This window comes from Crocodylus siamensis, chromosome 2 (genome assembly GCF_052110815.1).
Source record: "Crocodylus siamensis isolate JL-2025a chromosome 2, ASM5211081v1, whole genome shotgun sequence".
NCBI classification, from domain to species: domain Eukaryota; kingdom Metazoa; phylum Chordata; order Crocodylia; family Crocodylidae; genus Crocodylus; species Crocodylus siamensis.
The window spans coordinates 181,901,381-181,926,564 of NC_143396.1; the positions used below are offsets into that span (position 1 = coordinate 181,901,381).

General features: G+C 42.9%; 1 protein-coding gene across 5 annotated transcripts in view; it reads left to right on the forward strand.

The window, feature by feature from the left end:
- Positions 1-25,184, forward strand: part of KCNQ1 (potassium voltage-gated channel subfamily Q member 1) — a 613,215-nt gene that overhangs the window by 209,989 nt on the left and 378,042 nt on the right. For all 5 annotated transcript variants that reach the window (XM_090032512.1, XM_090032508.1, XM_090032510.1 and 2 more), the window contains one exon: positions 4,910-5,030. In XM_090032512.1, the coding sequence (XP_089888638.1) occupies positions 4,910-5,030 (121 nt within the window). The remainder of the gene's footprint in view (positions 1-4,909; positions 5,031-25,184) is intronic.

Here is a 25,184-nt window from a genome sequence, read left to right on the forward strand (position 1 = left end):
TTTTTCAAATATGCAGCACTCTGGTTCACTTTGGCTAAGGTTGTGGGTGTTGTTTTGAAGTGGTTTGAAGTGTTGGTTTATTTTCTGGTTCCATCATCCGTATCTCTTCACACAGACATTGTGAGGAGGAAAACTGTTCTTTTACATGCAGTCCTATTTTTTCTGCTGAGTTACATGGGAATAGTTATGCCAAGCTTTATCCTACTGTTTCGCAATTTTAACATCTTAGCTAGACCTGGTTAAAAAAAACAGGAAAACGTTGTAAATACAGCATTGCCTTTTTGTTGTTGCTCTTTACATTTTGCTTTTGTCTAGCTTTGTTACATTTTCAAAAACGTGACACCTTTCATTGAATTTATTCAGTACAAAAATTGCTTGCAAACTATAGAGCTGATCAAAAATGGATCCCTCCCCAAAATAATATCACTAACATTTTTGTAACATTTTTAAAAATAAAAAGTGAAGATTTTGGAAAATTGAGCCTAGAATAAGGGACAATACATCTTCCACTGTTTCTGGAATAGCCTGGGACAGAGTTTGTGAGTCTAGGGGTCAGTCTCCTTTCAGGTTTTCCTGCCCAAGGGAGTGAATAAACCTCAGCTGATCTATACCTGGTGTCATATGTGACATCCAGTACTATATAAGCAGGGGCGCATTGGAGCCAGGGGTGAGGGGCATCAGTGACCCACTTCCCACCCTCTCCTGCCAGACAGATGAGCGCAAAACACAGAAACTCTTTGGTAGTGGTTCTCCCTGCACTTCTGCACACGGAAAGCATGTTAAAGAACACAGAGACAGGGGAATGCTGAGGGAGGCCCTTGTGTTGCCCAAGATTACCCACACAGTAGCCCTGTGGGACTTCTAGCATATCAAGCCAAAAAGTAGGCAGTTGCTTCATATATTACGGGTGTGCAACGTGGTCCCTATTCGATTCAGATTTGGATTCGGCTCAAATCTGGGACAGTGATTGGATTTGTTGATTTGGATCACTGTCCCTGATTTGATTTGGCCAAATCCGAATCTGAACATTCGATACTGGTTTGGAGAATCAGCGATTTTGCCATAGACACAGGTTTAAATGTTTTTTCTACATACCTTGAGGTACCAGACACGGCTCCTGAATGCTGTGATGGTGATGTGGATAGAGCGTCCCACAGGAGTGCGGGGGCAGGGGACATGCTCAGTGGCGAACCCAGAAGTTGTTCAGGGGGCAATATATATAATGCCTGGCAAACTCTCTTGTTACTATCAGAGATTTTTTCAAATTGGATTGGATTTAGCTTAAATTTCATCTTTTCTTTTTTTAAATATCATTTTTGTGCCCTTCCCACCTTCAGCACCAAAAGAATAATTTGTTACAACCCAGTAACAGCTCTTTCAAGACTTCCCACATACCATCCCTCAGATGAGAAAAAGAAAATTTTGAGTGCTTGGTAAGCACGTCACGTGGTTTCATGTTTGGTATTATTGCCATTCATAATTGGAATGCATGGCTAGGTGGCACCTCTTCTTTGACTAATATGTTCAGAGAAGCATGTACTATGTATGGAATAAGGAAGGAGACTTTTAGGATCCTGGCCTTTGTCTGCATGTGGCAGAATATTGAACATTCAGAATTTATTTAGCAAAAGCTAAAGAAGCCTGATTAGCAAAGTTATATAAGGCCCTTTAAAATCATTTTGTTGCATGTCTTAAGCTGGCTTCTTCTGCTGTTTGTTTCATAACCACTATCATGGATGGGGAATGCAGCAATGTGTGCTTAATCCAACAGATGATATTACTCAGAAAAATAACAGCAGACGCTTGAGTTTACTATAATTTGCTATAGAACTCTCATTCCAATACTGTTAAAATTGGCTCTAAGCCATTACTGTGTTAATTGAGTTCCTAATTTAAGGTAAAATTATATATCCTGGGGATAGTTCTACCCAATTCTATTTCATCCTGTGATTTCAGGATCCCTGTTCTCACAGGGCAATTACTAAAAAGAAGTTTACTTAATTTTTATTTTGAGTAGCCATATGGTTGATGATGTAATCACAATTTTTACTTGATTACTCATCTGTAAAAATCTGACTGTATTTGTGCCTTTGAAGTCATCTAGTACTTGACTAAAACTTTGTTGCATTTTTGAAGTTTTTTTTATTATTCCTAATTATGCTTCCATTGCATAACCTCTACTAATTTTGTTGGGAGTAGAATAATGCTCCTTGGGTGAGTCTATGCATGCAATTAATGCGAAGCAATAAACTCCAGGGCTTATTGCTCCAGAATTTATTGCTCCAGGGTGCACTGCTTGAACATGCACCCAGGACCACAGCATGTTAAGCTGGGTTGGAACAGCCCTAGCTGACACAGGGCCCTGGGGTCAACCTGCTAGCCCTGGGATACTCTGGCCAGCTCAATGTGCTGTGGAGGGTCTGGCTGCGCAAGGATGCTCCAGTGTGTATTTACGAGCACTATCCTGCTGCAGAGTTTTTTAACCAACAGCAGCGCGTGCACAGTTGCTACCCCATTGGGCTGGAGCACGAGGGTAGTATTTACTTGTATTTACAAATACTATTCTGCTGTGGAGTTAATTAGTTTCCTGCAGCCTTATAGGGGTGCATGTGTAGACATGCAGTGTTTACTGCAGAGCTAATTAGTCTATTCCACAGTAAATGTGTCATGTAGACATGCCCCTTATGAATAACATGCCCAGATACTTAATTGTTCCCTTCTAGTACCTCTTTGCTTTTCCTAAGAACACAATAGTCAGGGTTGCAGTTATCAAATATAATGTAAACTATGTTAATTTAGTGTTGTAACTCATCTAAGGTCAAACCATTTCATGAAATGTTCATGAACTCTTGAGTTCAAGACATAGTAGAATTATTGCCATTGTCTACTACTTTACAAAGGTAGTTTAATTATTGATTTCTGTTTTGTGCTTCTACTTTGTATGTTTTCTTATTTTGGGCAGGTGCTATTTACTGGCGTAATTAAAAAAAGCACACAGATAAGCCTGAGTGGAGGATCTTTAAAAAAAAACTATTTTATAGTGTTAGGATTGCTAAAAAGCTACCACCATAAATACCAGCATATGCTCACAGTCAATGTTGCTAACAGTAAATACATAGTTACAGTAAAGACGTACAAAAAACTAGAACTCTTGGTTCCAAAATGATACCTTTTACTAGACCAACTGGAAAGTGGCAAGAAAATTGTCCTTTTCTGCAAGCTTTCAGGATCAACATCCCTTCATCAGGCTCGGGGAAAAGTGTAGCTGGTACAAGATGGTAAAAAGTCCGCATGGGTAGTTCATTTTTGCACAGAGGGAGCTGAAGATGGAAGGTTGTCCCTCTGGGTCCATGAGAGTGTCTTTGTGAGCTGTGCTGAGTACCTTTTCGATGTGTTGATCAAGTAGAATTCCTTCCCTGGAGGTGTCATATGGCAGGCAGGGAGATAAAAAAAAAAACTTCTTTGTTGTTCTACAATTAAGTTTAAAATCCAAAATCAGCTAAAATTTGGCATCTTCTGTGTGTCAGGGTGTACTTGATAGCCATGTTCGTCCAGCACAGCTACCAAGTACACACCTAGTTACAGTAAACACAGTTATGTGGTTTTATTTCTTGTTGTTTCCTATTACCTGTGTGATGCTATGTACATGTATACTGCTATATAGATGCAACAACCAGTCTATGGTATTTCCAATACCAATGAATGTCAGCCAAGGGGAAATAGCTAAACAAGCACTTAAAGTGCCTAAAGGAGAACTTAGTTTGGACTTAGGCCATCCAAGTCTAAGAAAGTGAGCCACGGAATCCCCAGTCAGATGGCTGAAAATTCATAGGTGCCTAAGTGGTTTAGGTGCCAACAGTTTTGCTACTACAAGTAGTCAATGGCACCACAATCTTAACAGGGCTGGTATCTGAGCATGTATTTCACACTTAATCCTATTTTGGGTTCATAAATAAAGTGCCCCAGTGCTTGTATCCTCTGGGGTGTCCAGGGCAGTAGGTAAGCTTATACTATGCATCCTTCACACTGATCATTGAGAGGAAGTCAGAGCATAGAAATCATAGGCACTTTCATTAACAAATAGTGTTGGTGGTGTTGGTCAGAGTTAGGGCACTTATCCAGAGAGTGGAAGACTTGGATTATGGGATCCTTCAGCCTGAGCGGGGCTCAGATCCACTTCTTCTGTCTCTCCAGAAAGTCTCTTGTTCAACAGGATAGAGGCAAGGCTGAGGCCCTTCAACCCCTCCTGCTAAAGCTGGATCTCTGTGTTGCCAAGAGGCAAGATTCATGGGGCCAGAAAAAGAGAGCTAGCAAGAGGAAGCATGACTTAGTAACCTGTTAGTGAAGGCATCCAGCTGAGAGTGGGCAATCCTGGGTTCTTGTCTTTGCTCCCAATAATGTTTGCATTTTTATTCACTTACTCTTTAATGCAAAATGTACATACAATCCCTTGAGCATGGACCAGCACCTGAATGTCTAAATGCTTATATATGAGGAATATCCACAAATAGCTGTAGGTTTTTCTCCCCTCCCCTCCCCCAGAACTTTTCTCTGGAATAATAATAATTTTAGCACAGATGGGTCTGAGTTCTAATAAAATCCTGAAGCAAGTACCCGAAATAGAGTTTTTTGTGCAGAGAAGCTTCTCTTCTGTTATAGGATTTGATATCGTCATGTTGCATAACCAGAGGCTGAAATTTTCACATATAAAAATATTTCCATATCTTATTTTCCTTTGAATGCAGTCTTGTCCTATATATCAACTACTTATAGAATTCTTATTTGTATTTAAGTAATTTCTTTTATTTGGCCATTTACCTCCTCTTATGTACAGTAAATGTATTGTACAGCCTTTCTAAAAACAGCTACACACTGTTGCCCTAACCCTTATCTACATATTTCCTCACAGTGAAAAAAAGTCCTGGGTTCTTAGATGTGAACACAGGACCCTTCATCAGGACCAACAGCTTTGCAGATGAGCTTGACCTGGAGGGTGAGACATTGCTGACCCCAATAACTCACATCTCACAGTAAGTCACAGACTATTGAATCATGCAGTCACTGACTTCAGACAAGAGCAGCCAGTGCAGGTTGGAGTAGCTGAAATACAGTGCTGATAGAGTTATCTCAGATATTTGTGTCAAACTGTTTTACCTTGAAGTTGGTGTATACCCTCCTGAGTGCCAATAAATCTTAGTGTTGACCTAAAGAAAAAGTTCATTCTTCTGTGACATGAAGTTCTGGTTTTTAGGTAATGCCAGTGGACAGCTGGTGGTTGATAGCCTCAAGATTTTTACAAAGAGGTACTTTGTGGGAGTGTTCTGCTGTTGAGAATTGTGTTGCTGCCATTCCCTCAGAAAATGTGGTTTTTTAGAAACACATCTTTCTTGAAATACACACCTTTCATTTTCAGTTGCAGGGCTTTCTCAAAGATGAATAGTTATATAAAGCTAACCTACACTAGAGAAAAATGTTGTTTTGCACCGGAAAGAATGCTTTTTCATGTATAAAGATAGCCATAAATAAGTTTGCATTTTCTGTAGTTTTTTGTTTGGATTTTTTTTTTGGGGGGGGGGTGTTCTTACTTGTCTGTATGTTAGAAATATCAAGTTCATATTTTCCTGTTTGAACTGGAAAAGTAGAAATGTAATAGGATTATGACATGACAAGGAAAAATGAATTGGTAGGGGAATAGATTTTTTCCTCACTTCAGAGTTTTTTTATTTTTATAGTAGTTAGAATCTGTCTAATTTCTGATAAAGGTTTGGGGGAGAATGTCTTATTATATAAAATGAAAGATCCAATTATTCTCCCTTCAGCAGAGGGATGAGAGTGTTTGTTTCTGTCCAGTTTTCAGAACCCTGAATATGTCTTCACTGAAAACAAAGAACATCGTTTCACAGACCGTATATTTCTGGGGTAAAACATATTGAGAAGAAAAAGACTCTGAAAATGTCCCTACCTGTCACAAACTTTCAGACCTTTTTATAATAATATAAAAAGCAAAGGAGGGCACAAATACCTATATATCCTTCCATCCTTATCAGCAGTCAGTTTGTGTGAAAGGAAGAATTTTATTACAACTAAAAGGTTTACATGTTTTTCAGTTAAACCAGAAAAATGCAAATATTTGTGGGAGAATCCCATGGTAAAAGATATTAGTGGTTCAGAGGAAGAAATACATTTCCTCAAACTGTAGTCAGGATTAGCCAATCAGCAAAACCAGAACTAGCGCTTTCTTTTGCATGTGAATTACGTTTCTTAAATTCTCCAAAATGATCATAAACTTATTTTAAGAGGAACAAAGTTTGGTTCTGAAATAGTTCAGCATTCTCTTAAGATTTGGGCGTCACTCAGTTACTTTAGATAATTATTTTAAAGAGGGACTTAAAGCATACAGCCTGTGGGGTTTCTCAAGGGGCCAGTAGTTTTGTGGGGGTGAGTAATGTATTTGTTAATCTTTGACAGTACGTACAGACATTCAAAAAGCCCGAGCCTGAATCAGTTCAATTTTTGCAGGTTTGTCTAACCCGCATAGATTGAACCAAGAAGCAAGTGAACAGCTCAGGCTACAAGCCAAGGGGAGTGCTAGAATGATCCTCCCCTTCCCTTCTTCAGTGGCTGGAAGGCTGGAGGGAAGCTGAGCTGAGGGAGAGGGTTGTGGCCAGGCCTTGGCAGGCTAAGTATGAGTGGGGAGGGATTTAAAACTTCACCCTGGCCTGCACAGTCCTCAGCCATGGTGTGCCTGGAGGGGGAAGGTAGCAGCAGCCCTTGCCAGTCATCACCAGTCCCCCCACCTCTGCTCGCTGCAGGAGCGCTCAGGCTTCCACCTTCCTTGGATGGACACTACTGAATTCGCTTGGACTGACAGACTTTATTGTACACAGCACTTGGAAATTTTGTTGAACACTGGACTTAGAAATTGGAGGCTGCTTGAACTTGGAGCTGTTGAAGATTGTGAAATCTGTTCCTGGGGTTTGGAGGCTCAGTCACTTAAACTTGCCAAACTGGTTTTGCAAGGGAGGGAGCACAGATAAAGTTGGAATTCAGGAGCTTTTCCCCTTTTTGGATTAACTTCATATGGCAGGCTGGGTGAGAAAAGAGCTATCTGAACTAGAAAATTGGGTGATAAGAAAAACAGCTCTAGGTATCTGGAATAAGGATATATTCTGTGGTTCGGATGTGTTTGTACAATTTTGTGACCAGTGGTCCTCTCAGATTGTCTCTGGGCATAAATCCTGGGTGAATAAAAAGATAAAAGAAATGTTGTAGAAGGGTTACTATTGACATGTAAAGCTTTAACTAAAGAGATACAACAAAAGGAATCACTGTTAAAGACAGTGAAAAAAAAAATCTAAGAAGCTGCAGCACCATGCCCTCTCCCCCATACCTGCCACTTGAGCAGTGACCTGGGATGGGGGGCTGGGGATGCTTAACAAGGGCTCCTGCCCCCCCGCCGGGCAAATGCCAGCTGGGGTCCCATGCCAGTGGAAGAGGGGTTGGGGGAAGGGTGGATTAACACCCCCCTTCCCCTTAGGCTACCAGAACTCAGGAACATGGCTTCCCACCCCCACCCTCTTCTCAGCCAGTCAGAGCACTGATAGTGCTCTGACTACGGAGGAGATTGCGGGGTGGGGAGGGCAACCCTGCTCTGCTGGAACAGACAGCACAGGCAAAGCAAAGCATTCTGGGATGCTGGGGAATTGTGAGTTAACTTAAACCAGGAGGGGGTCTGGGACAGAAGTTCTGTAAACTGGTTTGACCTAAATCAGTTAAGTCTGATACTACATTCAGTCAGGTTTATCTTAAACTCATTTTGGCCATTTTTAAAGCAGTTTATGTGCGTTGAACTTCTGGTCTGTTACAGGTTTAAACTGGTTTCTGATCACTTAAACTGATTTAGGCATAACTTCTGTCCTTAGCCTGACACCCATTGCCTTATTCTACCACTAGCAGTGGATCCAGATATGAGCTGTAAGGAACCCTGTTGTTCAGATGCAGCCCAGCGGGGCCTAACAAGTTTGACACTCCTGATTTAATGGATATATCAAAAATAGTAGACAAGAAATGTTGTTTAACTTTGCTTAACACGTATCCTCTCTCAGAAATGTTTTTGTTGTTTGCAAACACTTGCAGCAAACTGCCTTAGCACATTATAGATTTATCCACTGAAAATCCTCTTATTACATTAACAGCCTGATCTTTTCACTTCCTTAATTCTTTGTATAGAGCCTGGTGTATTCAGATGTTGATTCTAATTCTGAGCAACAGAGTACCTTCCCTGTTGGGGAATTACATGAAAACTGTATTACTTCAACTTCTCTAATGTTAGTAGTGAAAGACATTGCTAGAGAGTAGGTCTGTAAGAAGCGGCTAGCATTCGTTTCGGATTCAGCCAATTCAGGAGACAGCGATTCAATTCAGTCATTTGAATCACTGTTCCGAGTCAATTCAGCTAAATCTGATTTGGAGAGGGGTCTGGGGGGGTCGGGAGGCTGGCAAGGGTCCCTCCATGGTCCCCTCCTGCAGCCCCCACTTCCCTGCCCCTACTTACCAGCTCAAAGTCGGCTGCAGCCACTGGGGACTGCCCAAATCTTGAATCTTTTCTGAAGATTTGGAGAGCTTTGAATCGATCCGGACCTTTTAAATGGTTCCCTGATTTGATTTGGGTTTGGCCACCAAATTGGGCCAAATCTCCTCTGAATCAAATCACTACCCAAAGCTTCGCACAGCCCTACTAGAGAGAAATAAAAAGCATATTTTATTTTTTCTTTGAAAAAGTATTGTTTCAAGCTATTTATCAGGTTAAAAACTGGGAGACAGTTAATATTTCATTGTAGAGCACAGATATTTTCAGACACCATAAAACTGTACGACTTTATCTAGATTTCATAGTTTCTAGGGTCGGAAGGGACCTGAGCAGATCATCTAGTCCAACCCCCTGCCATGGCAGGAAAGAATATTGGGGTCAAATGACCCCAGCAAGATGTGCATCTAACCTCCTCTTAAAGACCCCCAGGGTAGAAGCCTGCACCACTTCTCTTGGAAGTTGGTTCCAGACCCTAGCCACCCTGACTGTGAAGTAGCGCCTCCTGATATCTAACCTAAACCTACCCTCTGCCAACTTGTGACCGTTATTCCTGGTCACTCCTGGCGGTGCTCGGGGGAACAGTGACTCCCCCAATGCCTGCTGATCCCCCCCTGACTAGTTTATAACAAGCCACAAGATCCCCCCCTCAGCCTTCTCTTTTGGAGGCTGAACAGGTTCAGGGCCCGTAGCCTCTCCTCATAGGGCCTGCCCTGCTGTCCCCTGATTATGCGAGTGGCCCTCCTCAGGACCCTCTCCATGCTGTCAACATCCCTCTTGAAGTGTGGCACCCAGAACTGGATGCAGTACTCCAGCTGCGGACTGACCAGTGCCGCATAAAGGGGGAGGATCACCTCTTTGGACCTGCTTGAGATTCATCTGTGGATGCATGCCAAGGTGCGGTTGGCCTTCCTTACTGCCTCTCCACACTGCTGGCCCGTGTTCATCTTGGAGTCAATGATGACCCCCAGATCCTTTTCCACCTCCGTGCTGACAAGAGGGAAGTTCCCCAACCTGTAGGTATGGTGCCGGTTGTTCCTCCCGAGGTGGATCACCTTGCACTTGTCTGTGTTGAAACCCATCCTATTCTCGTCTGCCCACCCTTGTAACCTGTCTAGGTCTGATTGTAGCCTGTTGCATCCTTCCAGTGTGCCCACGTCCCCCCACATCTTAGTGTCATCAGCAAATTTGAACAGGGTGCTTTTTACCCCCTCGTCCAAATCACTGATGAAGATGTTGAACAGTGCGGGCCCGAGGACCAAGCCCTGTGGAACCCCACTGCCCACGTCCTTCCAGGTTGAGAAGGACCCATCCACTACCAACCTCTGGGTGTGGCCCTCCAGCCAGTTGGTGACCCATTTGACTGTGTGGGTGTCTACACCACAGCCCCACAGTTTCTTAATGAGAACGGGGTGAGAGACAGTGTCAAAAGCCTTCTGGAAGTCCAGGTAGACTATATCCACTGCTACCGCTGCACTTAATGATCTGGTGATCTGATCATAAAAGGCCACCAGGTTGGTATGACAGGACCTGCCACTGATGAACCCGTGCTGGTTGCCCCTAAGCATGCAGTCCCCTGCTGGCCCCTCCTGGATGTGTGCCAGCATAATTTTCTCGAACAGCTTGCCTAGGATCAAGGTAAGACTAACTGGCCTATAGTTTCCCGGGTCCTCCTTCCTGCCTTTTTTGAAGATGGGGACCACGTTGGCCCTCTTCTTGTCCTCCGGTACCTCACCAGAGCACCACGAGTGCTCGTAAAGTTGTGTCAGGGGACTTGCAATGACCTCGGCCAGTTCCTTTAGAACTCTAGGGTGGAGATCATCCGGGCCGGCTGACTTGAATACGTCCAACCCCTCCAGAATCTTTCTAACTAAATCCTCGCTAACCTGTGGCCCAGGTGTACCTCCCCTGGTGGCTGTTCTGGTCCCTACTTAGGAAGACGGAGGCAAAGAAATCATTAAACATGTTAGCTTTGCCATCTGGTGTGACGACCAAGTTTCCCATCGCGTCCTGCAAGGGCCCCACATTACCCGGGACCTTCTTTTTACCCCCTACATATTTAAAAAAGGACTTCTTATTGTCCTTAATCTGGGAAGCTAGTCCCAGTTCCATCTCTGCCTTGGCCTTCCTAACTACCCCCCTACATCCCCGAGCAACTACAGAATAGTCCTCCCTGGTGATGACCCCTTCTTTCCATTGGGTGTAAGCCTCCTTTTTAGCAAGGAGACATTCCCAGATGCTTTTGGTGAGCCATGGAGGCTTGTGTGCTCTCCTGCTCCCTTTGATCCTCGTTGGGATTACCTTCCTTTGGGCTTGGAGGATCGTCTCCTTAAGGAGCGACCACTATCCTTGGACACCTGGCTCCCCTCCCCTCCGGGACCTCAGCACTTCTCCAGCTATCCTCCTTAGCCCTCCTAAAATCTAGGGCACCTTACTGCATGCCTTTTCCACCTTATGCTGGATGGTGAATTCCAGCAGGCGATGATTGCTGTCACCCAGGTGGTTGAGCACCCGCAGCCCCCTCACCAGGTCCTCACCCGTGGCCAGCACTATGTCCAACAAGGCGTCTCCCCTGGTGGGGCTGTGCACCTCCTGGGTTAGATGGAGGTCCTGCATTCTGGCCAAGAACCTACGTGAGCGTTCAGACCTGGCTGACTGTTCTTCCCAGCAGATGTCTAGGAAGTTCAGGTCCCCCATGACTACCACATCCTTAGCCTTCACTACCTCTGTGAGCTGACCCAAGAATTCCTGGTCAAGCTCTTCTCCCTGGTTGGGAGGTCTGTAGTAGACTCCCACCATTAAGTCTCTTTCCCCTCTGCTGCCTTGTACTCTAACCCAAAGCACTTCAGAGTGCCCCTCCCCTGACTCCTTGCTAATTGATGAGGGTGTGTATTCCTCCTTAATATAGAGCGCCATGCCCCCACCTCTCTTTCCTATCCTTTCCCTCCTGTACAGCCTATAGTCCTTGACATTCACCACCCAATCATGCGTTGCATCCCACCACGTTTCCATAATCCCCACTATGTCTGGGCTGGTGTCAGCCAGCAGGAGGGTGAGTTCCTCCTGCTTGTTGCCCATACTACGAGCGTTTGTGTAGAGGCATTTGAGGCCTCCTGTGGGTGTGTGTACTGACCCCCTAGTCCCAGCGTTACCCTGGCCCCTATCTCGTACCTGTTTATTCGCTTCGCTCGTTGGTCTGGGCTGGGCTGTAGTTGTGGGTGCTGTTTGGTCTGGCAGTCTGTTTCCTCCGCCCTCATCTTCACCTTCCCCTGACGAGCCTAGTTTAAAGCCTGCCGGAGGAGATCCACCAACCTAGAAGAGAACACACGCTTACCTTTAGGGGAAAGGTGGAGCCCAATCCCATCCCAGCATGTCTCTTGTCGTGATGTGCTGGTCATGGCTGAGGAAGCCAAAGCCCTCCTTGAAGCACCATTCCTGTAGCCGCCAGTTGGTCTCCGTGATGCACGTTTCATGCCGTCTGCCTCATCCACTCACTGGCAGGATAGAAGAGAAAACCACCTGTGTGCCCATTTCCTTCAGCACGCACCCCAGAGCGTGGTAATCCTCGATCAGGTGATCAGGGCTCCTCCTGTCCACATCGTTAGTGCCCACATGGACTAGGAACATGGGGTAATAATCGGTGGGCTGGATGCTCGGTCTGGAGCATCCCTTTCACGTCCTGAAGTCCTCGCTCCAGGTAGGCAGTATACCTCGCGTGCTGAGGGGTCCCGGCGACAGATGGGGCCCTCCGTACCTCTCAGGATGGAGTCACCAATGACGATCACGCGACGCTTCTTCCTCCTGGCCTTTTTGCCTCCTTCAGCTTGCACGGGACGCGGTGAGCGTGGAGTTGCCTCCTCCCTGGTTTCTTCCTCTCCTTCCTCCTTCTCCAGGGCTGCCAGGGCTTCGTACCTGTTCTCCAGCCGGACTGGAGGAACTGGTGCTGCTGTGTCTCGAGCAGCCCTGGCACAGGAGGTGACCGTCTGCCACTTAGCAGTGGAGGGATCATCTTGAGGTGCATCCTTCTTGGTCGTACAACCCTGCAGGAAAAGAAAATATCTGTCAATTTCCTCCTCTGCCTCCCTGATTCCCCTCAGCCTGCTAACCTCCTCCCGGAGCTCCCTCACCCACGCCTCCAGGGCCCTAAGGCGGGTGCCTGCAGGACAGGTGTGGGGGTCTCCAGTCCCTGCCCCCCCAGGCCTTGCTGGGCAGCTCCCGCAGGCCAGGGGGTTGGGGGATGCCAGCCCCTCCGTGGGCTCCGTCTGGGTGGAGGCCTCAGACAAGCCCCGGGAAGGCTGCGCCCCCCGGGCAGGGGCCCTGGCAGCACTCTGTGTCGACACCATTGTAGGAGTCGCTGAGTTTCTAGCTGAGTTTGGGTCCTCTGGCCCGTGCTAACACGAGTCAGCCTCTGGGCCCCTCCTGCTCCCCCTCCGGCGCAAACACCGGCGCGCTCTTATAGACCGTGCCTGTTTGCGTGCTCAGGAGCGTGGCTCGGGAGCGCGGCTCCCTACCGGCTCAGCTAAGAGGGATCCGGGGGGCTTTATGTATGTCACTTAGATTCAAGGTATACGTGGCCTAAAAATGTAAATTGGCTTTATATAAATATAAGGGCATCTGACATGGAAGTGGATTGTACATTGAAACGTTGGGTTTTACGCTTGTCAGATAATGTTTGCCATGTTCAAGGAATAGTTTTATTAAATATTTTGAAGAGAAAATTATTTTTAAGACTGACCTACTACTGAGGAATACTGTGTGTTTATGCTGAATGTTGTTGAAAAACTGCCAGTGTTGTATTTCAGTATGTACATGTGTTACTGTGATCTGAGGCAAATTAAGTTCTGCTAAAATGGACTTTTCTGTGAATTAGTTGGAGAGATGCTTTTTCTCACTCTTCACTTCGAAGCCTTTAAGGAGCAAATGTTTATAAATTTGTTATACATGCTTCATTCTAACTGTATAACTGGGCATGTGAACATAATACCATATTTACTTGAATCTAAAGGCATCTTTACATGTGCTGTGGGGTGTGGTGGAGGGGTTTAATTAGAGTGGCTCTCAGGAGGTACTCTAATTAAAATGCCCGCAGTGTCTCATGTATTCAGCATCCCATACTTCAAAATGGTGGCAGGGGCGCTTAAACTAAAACTCGTTCAACAGTCCCAGGGGGCAGCACTTGACTTCTCTCATCTGGCAGGCAGATAGGGGGCTCATGCCCCCAGGAGGACTTGCAGTCCTCACTGCGGGAAAGCACCCAATCTGCCTGCCTGCTGCATTTTATGTTTCCCCTTTATAACCTATGGGCAAAATATCAAAACAGCAGAACAGTTTTGATGAAACGAAACAGAACAGTGGTTTTGAAACGAAACTCGAAATAAAACTCTTTTCTGTCAAATCGTCAAAACAGAAGTTGAATCGGAACAATGCTGTTTCACACAGCCCTAAAAGAAACCTCATCTTAGCTTTGAGTAATTACCGTATTAAAGCATGATATTTGGGACTGAGCAATACATGTACTAAGTGCATATTCAGCAGCAATTATACAATTTGCTATATAATAAAAATAGAAGAGGTTTGTGGTTGCAGAGATTTGTCACATACACGTTTTAAGTTGCCAGGCTTAAGATATATGATTTATTTCCTGAAGGAATCCAGAAACAAATGCTTTTTTACGTACTCATGACTATGGTTGTGCATGTGTCTTTTACTTCCTTAAAGTTCACTTTGCCTGAAATATAAGGTAACAGAAATGGTGCATTTTAAGAGTCTGTATTGACATCAGACCCTTTATGCAAGTATTCCAGAATACCTAAGAAAAATGACATTAAAAGCAATTATTGTGGAAAAGTCAGATCAGATGCAAACAGCTTTGTGTAGAGTTTAGACTTTAAGAACAATCTGTAACAGAACCAGCAGTGTGAAGATGGGTTCGGAAGTTAAGTATAAAACAAGTGACAGCTCTTGATTCAAGGATGCATGGAATGGATGTGGAAATAGCTATATTATTGAATTATTAACACATTACAGCATACAAATTAGTTTTTCCAGGAGATGATGGAAAAGGGGCCTACAAAATAAGTACTGATTCTATAAGACATTAATGCACTAGTAAGACTTGCCATGTTAATTGGAGACATGAGACTGGCAAAATACCTTGAACAAGATTTTAACTTAGAGTTTAAAAATCCTTTTGCCAGGTAATATAAATCCTATGACAAAAAATGGGGTTACTGGCAGTATTGCCAAGTCTCACAAGAAAAAAAATGGCACTACCTTTAAAAACAAGGCCAACCCATTTCAAGTCTTAAATGGGCTCAAAACAACCCCCAACCCAACAGGGCACTACAGGGAATTTTGGGGTGGAATTTTGGGTCCAAGTCCCTTCCTCCCCCCACTTTTCTCCCCCCACCCCAGGCAGGGGCATGCAGACAGCAGATTATGGCTCTGCCCCAGCTCTGGACTACGCTGTCACTGCCACAAGATCCCAGCCTGAATGCAGAGCAGCTCTGTGCCCTGCTAGTGCTGCTGGAGCACAGTTGCTGGGTCTCCTTTGAAACCAGCCACAGCCACATGGGCAGGGGCTGCTGGGAAATTGAGTCTGGCTGCTGGCTGGATCTGCTTTTTTGCCCACCTCTAAACTATAACTGTTGAAATCACCTATTACAAAAAAGCACAAAATAAGTGACCTCCAAATAAAGCAAGCCCAGAAAACTGCAACCCGTGACTCTCAAAAAATTAAAGCAACTTTTTAAAAAAACAAGCCCACTTATTATAAGTGGACTGGGACACCTTGGTTACTGGCTGAGGTACTAGCAGAAGAATTTGACAACTTGTCTATTAAAAAGAATGTAGCTGAATTTCTATTTGGGTGGATGGAAAATCCATGGTCATTTTTCATACCCAAGTCCCTCATATAGAGTGTCTTTTAAGTTGCTAGGCATATTCTGCTTAAAAATTACCTTAAAAGTTATTTCCATGGCTCATATTGTGCCAAGATCCTTGCATATGGTTATCTTTTGACCATGTGAGTAATCTCCTTGAGCTAGTGCTTATATGTATAAAGTGAGCAATGTGCATAGGTTTTTGTGGGATTGAGGCCTAAATATGTATTTAAACACGTTTCTTTAAAGGAATAAGCTATTACTAGCCAATGATATCATCTTCCTATGGGAATATAAAATGTGAAAGGTTTTCTGTACCAGGTTAATTATGTGGAAGACTCTAATTGAATAATTCATATACTTTTTTGAGAATTAAATGCAAATGGATTTGAGGCTCAGTCTTCAATCAAGAATGTGATTAATAAGCCACAAATAGAGTCCTATAACAATGTGCAGAAATGTAAAAAGGGATTGAAAGGAACAGTGCTATATACAGTTGCTTCTGTTTTTCTTTAGTATTTGTACTTCTACTAGATACCTTGAACAACTTCATTATAAGTAGGAATATTCAGGTGGAAACTTTGGATTCTCTGTCTGCCTCTCCTGTTAGATTGAACACTTGCGCCCGGCACAGCAATACATTTAACAAAGCATTGGTTAAGATAGGATTGACTCTTGTTGTCTTGATATCTTGATTATTTCCATAATGTTGTCATCAGTTGTCATTCTGTTTCACAGATGCAATGTAAATCCCAGCATTAGTACTACCATCCTTCACTCTTCTCCCTCTCTCCAACTGGTAATGTAGGGTAGAGATGCACCATATTGACTATTTGAATCAGAGATGCAGGGACAGATCCAGGAGGTGTGCAGTGGCCAGTCTCTCCCCTCTTCCACAGTGAAGATTGTCCCAGCAACTCCATTGCCCCATGCTTGGGTCCCCTTCAGTGTCCAAAACACACTGGAGCCCAGGGCTGAAATGGGACACTGGGACAGCGGGGAGCAGGGGAGAAGGATGAAGCAGGGAGCAGGTGAGGATAGGCAGACCCACCTGCAGCTGCTGTTGCTGTCCCCAGTTGACCCAGGAGCAGGGGAAGCCCCAGGAACACTTCTGCCTTTCTGTAGCTGGGGCTACTGGGGACAGCTGCACAGGATGTCAGATCAATGGTGCCCTGTTCCTTCATCCTCCACTGCATTTCCCTTGCTGGCCTAAGGGCTCTGAGCTCCAGCTGTGGGGAGTTGGTGCAGAGTGCCAGGCAGAAGTGAGGATGGCATCCTCAGTTGGCAGTGCCCATCCTCTGTCTTCAAGCTCCTGCTCCTGGATTATGGGAGACACTCCAGGAGTAGGCAGAGAGCAGGAGCACCTGGAAGAGAGGGAAAAATCACCCACTGACACTGTTGTCCCCACTCTGCCCAGCACTCTGCACAGCTGCTCCCCCACATCTGGAGCTCCTGGACCAGTGGGGAAATGCAGTGGAAGGGGAGGGAGCAGGGATTTGACCCTGCCACTGCCCCTCCACCCTGTGCAGCTGCTCTGCAGGGCTCTGGGGCTGCCCTGTCCCTGGGTCAGCTGCGGACAGCAGCAGTGGTCTTCCAGGCTCGTCTGTTCCCTTCCCAATCCTGGGTGTCCACTGCAGTCTGAGAGCAGACACTGGAAGGGGAGGCCTGCCTGTCTTATGCTGTTACTTACTGAAGACCTCAGCTGGACCAGGGCAGGAGCGGCCTGGGGTTCCTCTGCCCCCAGATCAGCCAGGAAAATGGCGGCAGTGAGCAGTTCTCCCCTTCTTTCATCCAGAGGCAACCCCTATTGGAAAGAGTGAAAGGGGAATGGGTGGAGAAGTGCCTGCACTGAAGAAAAGGGGTGCCAAGAGTTGTGGGGGAGTCTTACCTGCTTTGGGGATTCCCAGATTTCTCCAGCAGCTGCTGCCCTGGCATGGTCTGCTCATGGAAGGGTGGGAAGGGACTGCAACCTCCTTTTCAGCATCGTTGGTATCTCCCACACTCCCCTTTCCGAATTCTTAGATCTGCCCATGCAGAGATGCATAAACTTTCATGAACAAAAAGCTAACTAGATGTTAGCATCTGACGAAGCAAGCTTTTTGCTCAAGGAAGCTTACACATCTCTGATTTAGTTAGTCTAATGTGCATCTCTCCCCTGCCTTCTGCCTGACTTCAGACTTTCTAATGCCCATCTCTAACTAGTATGTCCCCATTCTCCTCTTGCTCTCCTTTTTCTCTCTCTTTTTTTTTAGTTTTAGAACAGAGGTTTGGCAGCCTTTTGCCAGGAGCTTATGAATTGGCTGATAGCTGTCAGCCAGAAGTTTCCATCCTACCTTCACCTCACAGCAGCTGGCTGCCAGATTCCCAGCTGTCTGCAGCAAGGGGAAGTTCAGACCCTGCAGAGCAGCAGACCTCACAGCAGAGGAGGAGTGAGGTAGCGCAGCTTCATGAGACCAGTCCCCTGTGCTGGACTGGTCCTCTTCACAGGCTGGATGCAGCCCACAAACCACAGGTTGCCAACCCTAGAGTACTTTAAGGTGCTGGGGGGGGGAGTCTTATGTTCAGATGAACATTTCTTGCAAAGAGTGGAATTATTGTGTCAGTTTTGCATGTAAATGTCTACTTTCAATACTTTACTTCACTATTAGTGTTAATTGGAACTGTAAGAAGAAATGTATACAGTTTCTAAATATAGGAAAGATGTAAACACAGAGTGAAATAACTGATTGAGAGTTAAAAAGGACTGTGGGTTAGAAAGGAAGTACCTAAACAACTGAACTCCTCATGCATCCTGAAACAGTTCTCATTTTTTTAGGGTTCAAATGGTTAAAAACAGAACCTCACGTTACCTCTGAGGAGCCTTTCAACTCTCTAAATGATCTGAAATATAGGCTCGTTCCCCTTCAGTATTTCTTCCTGCTTCCACTTGCTCTGACATATCCCTTCTTGAATATTCAACAGCTAATCAGATAATGAACCATGTTTTCACTCCCATAGAGTTACGGTCAATGATTTTCCAGTTCTTCATTCTACAAGCAGTTTTTGTTAGTGAAAATATCGTATGTCTACATGCAAAGTAAAATCTAATATGAATGGGATATGTATAGACTAGAATTTTCAAAAGGAGAGGAGCCTAAAATTAAGGGCATTTATACACATACATTTATCTACTCCAACACACTGGACCTCTAGTGTGGTGGAGCAGATTCAATTAATTAAGTCTGCTTTGCATGCGAGCTGAGGCGCCTGGTGCTGCATCGCATACATTTCTACAAACCGTGGAATATACGTCAGCTCTGAGAAAATGGCAGCAGCGCGCTTTTGAACTAAAATACCTTTGGTGTGTGTTAGTTCAAAAGCCCACCGCTGCCATTTTATCAGTGCTGATACATATTTCACATGCTGGGTGCTTTTAAAAGCACCTGGCGCTGTGGCGTAAACATGTACAAATGCCCTAAGTGCCAAATTTTCATTTTGACAACAAAAACGTGGCCTACATCTCAAGTCCTAAAAAAGCAGCAGCTTCTACAATCTATCTGTGCTACTCTGCATAAGTAAGTGTGGTAGCATGGGGCACAGAAATACATATCTGCTATCATAAAACTATATGACCTTTTGCTAATATAGAACTATTTTCTCTAGAATATAGAATTATTTTTCACTCCTGGTTTGCATCTCTCAGTTTGGGCAATGAAAATAGGTTGCCAATTTCACTTTTGATTCCAATATGTATACACTGAATTGGAAGTTTTGCCTTTCATTAGTTAATCATGCATTACCATTATATCACAATATTAATTCTGGGAGAATATTTACATTTTAAATCCAAACAAAGAAATGCTTGTATTAGAGATTTAAAATATATATTATGGAAATAGTTTTATCTCTGTGTTTATCAATGCTTAGCTTTATAAAATCTGTTTTGAATTAAATTCAACTTCCCATTATCTCTTTAAATAATCAGTGTTTTGGATACAGTGGGAGAGAGAGAGGTAGTTAACTATGTTAGTTTGGCACACTTAAACTATCATCAACAGATTATAAATTAGGAAGCGTGGGCATGGTTTTAAAAATTCTTGTGTGCTGCACAAAGCAAAAGATAAGCTATTGTAATGAACAACTAGTGTAGTCTTCCTCAATAAAGATCATCAAATAAAGATGAAAGAACTGAATCAATGTGAATAATTCAGATGCATGCTTTTGGACTTCCAAACTACTATTAAAATAAGAAAATAAAAATAGAATGATAATATGATGATAAATGCTGTTTTGGTAGGTTCCCACTGTGGTGTAGTTACTGTTGCTCTTAATTTGTGTGAATCTGTTGTTAAGTCATGCCTTTGCCATTTTTATTTTTACTGTGCTCTGTTTCATTGCACTTCGTGTCATCACCTTGAGATGTAAGTGCATGGTGTCCAGAACAAATGGTGCTGAATATTATTAGCCTTATCACTGTCTCCTTTTCTGTAGGTTTATCTGTGAGTGGAATCCCTCTTTACATTGATTTGATGGCTCATATTGTAAAAGACTCCTCCTTTTATCTTTCTCTTTTATTTCCAAATGTCCTTGTGAAGTCTGAGCAAATATTGCTTTTTACTTACAAGAGCTCCAAGCTTAATGGCTGACTTCTGCTGTCACAAGAATTCTGTTTGAAATGCAGTGAGCAATATTTAAGCCACCAGGTGCAGAAGGCCAATTTATCATTAATTGGAGGGCATTCTGAAAAGCAGCAGGCAGCACAATCATATGCAGAAACCTTATGGTAGTTAACTGCAGAGCTTCATTTCCTCCGCTGAACATGGCTGGCTAGTAATTAGCCTTCACATTATGCCATTCAACATTTTTCTGTCTTTTTTTTATCTTCTGCTATCCAGTGTTTTGCAAGTCTTGTGAGTTTATGATATTTGGTAGCCAGTTTTCCTTTTCTTTCCTTTTTTTTTTTTAAAAACAAAATACCTTTTTGATATACAGAATCAGGTTTTAACAGTTCAAACTCTGCAATAAATTTTGCTAGCAATCTCTGATTATTTAGTAATTAATCACAAGCTGTGGGGAAGGCAGAGGAATGATGCTCCCCTCTCCACAGACATACTGCTTGGTGGCCTAGTATGAGCAGTACAAGGCTTCCCCTGCCATGTACTCCCAGTATTGGAGGAGGAGAATTCTGGCAGTCCTCTTATCCCCCTGCGTGCCCTTATAGCCGCAGGGAAGGCCTTATGCTGCTGCTGTCCAGCCCTGGGACCAGGCAGTGCACTGGGAGGCTGGGGGGTGAGTGGAAATGATGTTCACCCAGAAGGAGCCACCCAAGCCCCCTGTCCCAGGCACTCAGTTTGCTTGCTACACCTCTGGGGAGATGCATGTCATTTAAGATATTTCATAGGCATGGAAAAAAATCATGATAGCCTATGTGTTGGTTGAAATGATTAGAAATGTGGCATTTGTGTCGAACTCCACCTGCTTTGTATTACCCCAGGATTCAGTCACCCTAAAGCTAACCTAAGCGAACTAAGATTCTGCTTGTGGAGGAAAATTCCCAAGCAGTTTTGAGTCTCCAAAGTAGTTCCTATATCACCTTTCACTTCTGGCCCCCCAGTGCAGGGTATATGGTACTATTCATAGCAGGAATGTCCTTAGCTTTGACAGATCAGGCAGAGGGCAGGGCAGATGTGCACATTACAGACTAAATCAGAGATGCGTCAGCTTTCAAAAGCAGCAGTTTACTTTGTTAGATGCTAATAAAGGACTGTAGGATGCAGAGCTTCTACACAGAATATAGTGATTAGAGTACAAAGGTTGGAGAAAGGGGAGGAAAAAAGAAGGGGGACTGTTAGACCGATCCACCTTTGCAGGCTTAGAGCACCCCTGAGGCTTTTCTAATTTAACTTGTGGACTGGTGGCTTGCTGGACACCTTCTTTTCCCCGCACTCCCCCACAAGTCAAGTGACTGCAGAGTGGTTTAAAGCCACTTTTACACTTCTGTGCAGCTCCAGAAGGTGTAGGCTCTGTGCAGGTCAACAAAGAGGACCTATCACTTGAATAATGGAACATTTTATTTTTAAGTAGTTATATAGCACTTGCAGCTAATATTATTCACAGCAAATTATTTGATCCTCATTATCAGAGATCCACATCAGGAAATGGTAGTAAAAAAGATCAAAGGTGAAATTGTGGCCCCTTGCAGGTTTTGCCATGGACTTGAGCAGGGCTGGGTTATACCCTCAAGTTTTAAAAAGAGAAAAAAATATTTTTTGTGGTATATGAAGCTTTGAGAAATCTCTCTTAACTTAAACCACAAAGGTGTATTTACAGCTTACTATCTGTTTCATTGCTCTGTAAGAGTTTTATTTTTGGATTATGAGTTAACTAGTCATAATAATGTCTTGTGCTTATTTGTGCCACTGTCTTTTTCAAAAATTTTTCTTCAAACTTTTCTGTTATTTAATGCCTGCAGAAAAAGTTTGATATTCATTACTGTGGTGCTTTGCTGAGATGACCACCTGTGCTGCTGAATAATATTGTTTCCATCTGCTCTGCTGTCTGACCGTCTTTCTCCAGCTGTTTTCTTCAGTGGGTGGATCGTAGATTCTTCAAAACAGAGACTGCCATGTGTTGTATTAGTATAGTACCAAAAATAATGGGACTCTGGTCCATGACTGGAGGTCATAGGTACTGCAATAATACAAATGGTAAACAACAATAATTTGCAGCCTGTATCTGAAACTCTTCAAGGATTTAAAACTGTGTTTAACTGCATCTTTTAGGAGGTAGGTAATTATTATTCCCTTTTCCAGATCGGTAAACAAAGGCAGAGGTTCGCATGTGTATGCTTCTTGGTGGTGGTGGTGGTTCTGGTCTCAGGACTGTGCTATCTCAACCCCTTGCAATGGGGCAATGAAGAACGTCATTAACATCTGTTACATACAGTTTTCTTCTAGTTTTCACAATAGTCTTCTTAAAGGGAAGATTCTAGGTACAATAAGGTATTTGGGTTGGTATGTTTGGGTTGGGTTGGTCCTTAAATATATGCTGTGCTTTCAATCTATAGATGCTCAAGCCAAAAAATCATTTGGTCTGATTCTCGAATAATACAGGACACAGTTATTTCTCTATGGACCCTGGTGTGTTTTGTCTTGTGTTATTAGCTGAGGCATGATTAGTTTGTGCTATTAGCCATTAATAATTGTCTTATGCTACTAGCTGAGGTATGATCAAAAAAGTTTGCCTTGCACTTGATCTGCACAAGGTTAGGAAAGGAACAGGTAAAAGAGCGAGGACAAGAAGGTAGATTTCTTGACTTTGTCACTTGCTCTCACCTTTTCACTTGTTGATTATGGTCAGTGTTTGGTTTTGGTGTCTTGATGTTGTCAGTAAAGCACTACATATATCTATATAAATATGTATATAGATATATAGTCTGTGATTATTAGAAAAAAATGCAAGCGACTATAAAAGAAAAAAAGGCAAAACATTTTTTTTAATTGTCATCTATAAATGAAAGGGCAGTAAAACCATTAGGTTTCCTCTTTATGTTTCCCTATGAAGTAAATATATATACACTTTTTTTAGCATATGAACTGTTTAGGCAGAAGGAAAGATAGCTTGGCCATCTCTTTTGTGTTGCAGATGAATGTTACATTCTTTGGTCTCCATGTGCTGGTACACATCTTGATTGATGTTAAGTAATTAAACCGGACTCCAGCTGCTTAGTAAATCAGAAGCACAGGACTCCTGTGATGTAATAACAATGATCAGCTCCCCACTTACTAACTTCTATCATTGTTTATTTTGGGCACCACTCAGAGTAATACATACAAACTCTTTTTTGAGAGAGACAATAAAAATGTTCCATTTTTATTTAGCATTTTACTGAGTTAAATTTATGATCATCTTGGTCTAACTCCAGAATTAAAATTAAAAGCATAAATAAAAGAAACATTTCAGTTCTCTTTATAAAGATAACTTTATTTGTCCCTTAGATGTGATGGGTATAACAGAAGATAGTAAAATTCTGAGTGTTTCTAGCTTTAGGATCAGTTCAGTACTCTTTTGGGGGGAAAAGGTTACTAAGGATATTCATAAAGGGTGATTTCATATAAACTAAGCAGTAAATATTTAAATATTTAAAAATATTTTGTAAATGATGTAATATGTATCATTTTCCCAGCACACTTGACCATATAATATACACTATGAAGTTCTAAAAAATAATAACCCCCTAAATATTACTAATGTATGTTGAGTTGTGTGGATGGATGTAAGCAACTATATATACCACATTTAAAAAGTAGCAAGAATAAAGAAAGCTGACACTGAGGCTCTGTAATAGAAGAGTGTCTTGGGTATAAGATGTAACAGAAGTTTATCCTGGATACAAGGTGTAGGAATTTAAGTGGAATCAATATATAAAACAAGTTTACCTGATTAGTAACATTTTAATTAACATAGATTAATTCAGGATTTGTCAGTAACACAATTTTTTAATTAAAATTCTCATCTCTTTGATCTCTTTAAATAAAAGACATGATGTAGATCAGAGAGGAGAATTTATCCTTACTACTGGAAAGACATACTCATATTTTAAAATATATATATTTTTTAATAAACCATTAGAGATGAGGTCAATAGATGATAGTGTAGATATATGCATGCACATATGATGCAGCTGTAAACAAAAGCACCAAATGTCTCCATAAAGAAAAAATGGTACATTTAACATGTTCCTGAACTAACCATCTAATTCTAGGATTAATGATCAAATCCAGGCTTACAACAGTGTGATACTAAGCAGCTCTAGTATGAATGGTCCAAGGGATCTTTACATTATAAACCTTGGATAAGATTTCATCTCTAACATATTCTTGAAAAAAGCATCTTTTGTGGTAATGTGCAATACTTTGGAAAGATGGAAATCAACAGCTGGTTTAAATATTGCTGAATACTATAATGGGGAGAGCAAAGAAGTTAAAGGAAAATCCCCAATTGTAACAGTATTGACCCATAAGGAAACCATTTAGAAAGGTGTAAATGAGGTAGTTTTCCTATTGTAATACTGTATTTAGGGTCAACGTAAATACCATGGTAATCTTTCAGGAAATTGCATACTATGCAATCTGTGGGTAGGACTGGTCTGAAACCCACTGAACTGTTTAAGCTACATTGTGAGTTTTTTATAAACTCCTTCTCCCAGTGTTTTACAGAGGTAAAAACTAAAGTTAACAAGTTCATTTAAGTCTTTTCCTAAAATGCTTTAAAAGTTGTAGGCAATTTTGAATAGAAGTTGATACACAAACACTAAAATAGAAAAATCTTTCTATTAAAAATATACGCCTGGGATAAACACAAAATTCACATCACTGACCAGTAGCATAAGGCTGCATATTTGAGTGGGCACAAGCCCCAGGCACTGCAAAATGATGGGGGAAGGGGAAAGTGGTGCCAGATTGCAGTAGTGGGTGCTTCACCCTCCTTCCTGACCTCTTCCTTGCAACCTTCTGGCTTCAGCTCTTGCAGGAGATAAGCAGTGGCAGTGCAGAAGTGTGCATGGGTGAGGAAAGGGCATTGTGGGAAATGTAGTTCTCTCAAGGGGCAGTAGAAGGCAGTGCAGGAGCTGCAGTTGGATTCTGCTGCAGCTGGAGGAAGACATTGTCATGTTTTGTTTTGTTTTTTTGCAGCTGAAAACCAATGTTTTTTTGGTCATCAAATGTAGGTGTCAGCAG